This window comes from Austrofundulus limnaeus, unplaced genomic scaffold (genome assembly GCF_001266775.1).
Source record: "Austrofundulus limnaeus strain Quisiro unplaced genomic scaffold, Austrofundulus_limnaeus-1.0 Scaffold118, whole genome shotgun sequence".
In the NCBI taxonomy this organism is placed as follows: Eukaryota; Metazoa; Chordata; class Actinopteri; order Cyprinodontiformes; family Rivulidae; genus Austrofundulus; species Austrofundulus limnaeus.
In genome coordinates, this window is record NW_013952520.1 from 1432549 (window position 1) to 1436974 (window position 4426).

General features: G+C 38.7%; 1 protein-coding gene across 1 annotated transcript in view; it reads right to left on the reverse strand.

Moving 5' to 3' along the window:
- Positions 1–427: 427 nt before the first annotated feature.
- abcb9 (ATP-binding cassette, sub-family B (MDR/TAP), member 9) overlaps positions 428–4426 on the reverse strand; it is a 23975-nt gene continuing 19976 nt past the window's right edge. The window contains exon 11 of the mRNA XM_014014712.1: positions 428–1429. Within this exon, the coding sequence (XP_013870166.1) occupies positions 1109–1429 (321 nt within the window). The 3' untranslated portion in view covers positions 428–1108. The remainder of the gene's footprint in view (positions 1430–4426) is intronic.

Genomic DNA, 4426 nt, shown 5'->3' on the forward strand with positions numbered 1-4426 from the left:
TCATTGGTCAGTCCGCATGAGGCAGGTCAGGTGACTGATAGGGTTGTGTAATGTCAAGTGTTACTTTTGTGAAATTGTAGGACACTTCCCTCGATTTCAATGTAGTCGGTCATGTTTACCAGATTATACTGATGTGTTTTGTTTTTATAGCATCACATGAAGGAGTGTCCTTGACAACAGGGCATAGTAGTGTATTTGTAGTTCTATGAGCATTTGTACATCAAAATATGCTTTGAATTTGAAGTATTGAGTATACTTACTATACATTGCAATAATTTACTCTGTATGTTGCCAGACTGGTAATCCTGGGGTCGTGATGATGGGGCCCTTGAATATTGTTGCCCAGGGTAGTACAGGGAAGTGTTAATCCGGCCCTGGGTGTCAATACATATGCACACAGCACTTTTCAGTTTTACATCTTCWGAAATATTTTAATAGTTTCCTCTCCATTTGTTGTGAAGTATTTTGTTTAGGTTCTTTACTGATAATCCAATTATAAACTCAGGTTGAGACAACAATATACAAATAAATAAAATAAAAATAGGTWAATACCTTTGCTGCCCACTCCACTGTAAAGAAACCCTGTTACAACATTACTGACAGCTACAGATACCTGGATTTAATTTATTTTTTCAGAAGGTGAAAAATAAACACATTTTGCAGACATCAGCAGCTGTCTTTATACAGTATTATTCCACACTCAAAACAGATGCAAAATAAAACACCAACAATTGCCACCTCTGCCAGTGTGTAAAGTTTAAAAACAAAAAAACTATCTTAAGAAGTATTTAGAACAACAAACAACAGATGCAGCTRTGTTTGTCATACACAGTGCATAAATAGCAGCATTTTGTCTGTTTTTAAAGCTGACACAACATCTAGTGGTCACAGCCATGTTTTTGCTCTACTGGTAAACCTTACCTTTTTAAGGTATGCCGATACATTCAACTCTGTATTATTGCATAATAATCASCTTATAGGTAAACACAGCAATTAAAAGATTCTGCAGTTCAGTGGAGTGTTAACTGTCTCCGTTCTTTTCATTTTCTTATGTTACTTAACATAAATAACCCTGATTAACTTTCCTCCTCCTCGKCACAGTTCATCCTCAGTAGCGCATACTGAGCTCCGACTCGCTGCCGCTGCTGCAGTTACTTTCTTTTCTTTGCTGGCGTCCTTTCTTAGACTTCCACCGGACGTTTTCTGACGAATTGAGGACTTCCTCTCCAGTCTCGATGCCCAGGACCTGCCTCTGCACCAGCTTGCAGTAAAGCCCGCCGCTYGTCATCAGCTGACTGTGGGACCCCTGTTCAACCACATGGCCCCTGTCGATCACCATGATGTTGTCGGCCCTCTCCACGGTGCTGAGCCGGTGGGCAATCACCAGCACCGTGTGCTCCCTCATGATGTTGTTCAAAGCCTGCTGCACCTGCAGTTTATGACACACATTCAACAAACCAGTTGGTAATTGTTCCTCTAAAGGCCCTGGCACACTATAGTGTTTTAGACAACTTATGAAAGAGAGGGAGAGTGAGAGAGAGAGAGAGAGAGTCTAAATTACTAATAAAACTTATATCTTTGATCAATTTGTTAGCATTACAGTATGATTTTTTTTAGTTCCATCTTCAACGTAGAGATCTTTAAAAGTTCCATAAGTTGCCATAAGTTGTTAAAATGTCATAGTGTGACAGGGCCTTAAGACACACTGCATTTTCCAAACAGGTCACAGAGAAAAGTAACTTCCATGGTTGTACATGTCAGGACATGATATAAATGACAATTCTAAAATTATTTAAACATAACCTTCAGTGTAGAAAAGCTCAAAATAGAGACAAATGTGATAAACAATCATTCATGTTCTCACCCACACCTAGATGTGTTTCTCAAGCATATATTTMTATTCTATACCATAATAAAGTAACTATGTCACATTTAGTTGTTACTAAAATGTTGTTTATATGTTTAAATAGAAAATAAACTTGACTTCTCATCATATCTGTTTCTAAACACCTTGAAATTGGCCTCTGTCTCTTTAAGAACCTCCTTCTGCTTCTGTCTCACCCATTTCAGCGCGTCATCACAACCACTTCTCTCTACAGGACTCACAGGTGGGGTGTGGGGGCTGGGTGTGTGTGCTGTGTGATGAGGAAGCTCAGCCTGGAGACACAGCCCAGAGGAGGAGATGATCTCAAAAGGAGGTTCTAGACCCAACCGGTTGTTTTTGCTCCCCTGCCTGGCTGTCTCATGAACACTACAGGATTTCTCAAACATGCATGAATGAGTCAAAGTAAGACTCTGAGCATGTTTTTGATGAGAGGATAACATARATAAAATAAATAAAATAGATAAAGCTCAAAAAGTTGATTTGACATGATACAGCCCCTTTAACGGTTCTCGAGCTGAGCCTGAGCTCCACCTTCATCTCAAACAGAACCCAGCAATGGAGACGGTTGAAGAGAGTAGAGAAACCAGCACTCATGACCATATCTCAGCTCCATGTTTGAGATTTTAGGACTGAAAAAAATGAGAAAGGAAACTTCAATACCTCTGAACCACAAGCACAAGCTCCGTCTCTTTCCTCACCATAGAGATGCCTTGCAATTAAGAAACTGGATTACCATTCACACACGTCAACCCCTTTGGACGTTTACCTTAGTGCTGTACCAAACGATTATTTTCTAATCGATTAATCTAATGATTATTTTTTCGATTAATCGATTATTCTAACAACAAATCTATAAGTTATTCTGATGTGAGTGCACTGGATATTTAAAATGTTTTCATGAAATTAACAAGAACAGTTCTTTAATATTGTAATATTTTCTGTAATTGTAATATTGCAATTGTAATATTTTCATGAAAAACTCACCACTCTTATGCCAATACGGTCGCAATGATGCTTTTAGGTACCAAAATGGAATTGCATGAACATTCACATGGTGGTTATGTAATACAGCGAATTGATAATAAAAAATCTGCATTGACAAATTTACATAACCGACGTCATCGATTATTTCAACTAATCGGTGCAGCCCTACTTGTGACGTCCACGGCCTACCYCAGTTACCACTACTGTGCATGTGTGTCAAGGACAGAAAGGCAGATGTGGCAGTGGAATGTGTCAAAGCAGTTTGGAGAGAAAAACAAAGTAAAGAACAAAAAAAAAGAAAACAATTATCGATTACGTCATCGATTATTTTAATAATCGATTAGTTGTCGATTAATCGATTAATTGGTACAGCCCTAGTTTACCTGTATAAAAATCCACAAAAATCTGTCATTTTTGCAAAGAATCTGTATTAATCACACACGGGGTGTACAGGAGGACTGTTGGCTGCGGAGATGCCAGCACCTGCAGCACAAAGCAGGAGGAAGTGAGGATGGGAGAACTTAATTCTAGTGGCAGAGTGGCTTGGAAGATGGCTATTTGATGTTATTTATTGTTTTTTTAATGTCCTACACACTCTGAAATGTAAATTTGAAACTGAGTTTTGAGAAAATCCATAAAACTATAAAAAAATCCATGAGATTGCTCAATACGTCCTTATACCTGCAAAATGATGGAAAGTCTGTGTAAATTATGGACAATCCATACAACTTGTCATGTATGACTATTATTGCAAAATTGTTGATTCTGTGTGTAATCCACTGCATTATTTTCAAATGTACGGAATACATAAATTGTCTTTTTTTATTTATAAATATTGAAATAAACTGATTGTAATGACTGCAACACATTCTAAAAAAAGACTGGGACAGGGGMAGTGCAGGACAAAGAAAGTTGAGGAATGCTGAAGAAACACCTGTTTGGATCATTCCACAGGTGAACAGATTCATTGGAAACAGGTGAGTGTCATGACTGGGTATGAAGGGAGCATCCCTGAAAGGCTCAGTTGTTCACAAGCAAGGATTACCACTTTGTGAACAGCTGTGTGAGCAAATAGTCCAACAGCTTAAGAACATTCCTCAACATATAATAGCAAGGAAATTTCATTATCATCATCTACAGACCATAAAATCATCAAAAGATTCAGGGAATCTGGACAAATCTCTGCAAGTAAGCAGCAAGACTGAAAACTATCACTGAATGCCCGTGACCTTCAATCCCTCAGGCAGCACTGCATTAAAACCCCACACCCATCTGTAATGGATATTACCACATGGGCTTAGGAAGACTTCAGAAAACCATCGTTTCGCAAATACATCTGCATGTTCAAGCTAAAACTCTACCAGGAAAAGTGAAAGACACCAACAACACCTAGAAACAGTGCCTGCTTCTCTGACTACTCCACACTCCTAAGTGTTTTTTGGAAATCATGAATGTGAAGAGGAAAAGGACTGTCCAGGGGTCGGCTTTATAAAACTTGCGTACGCACAATTTGAGCCCAGAAACTTGCGTACGCCATTTTTCACGCCAAGGTTGTGA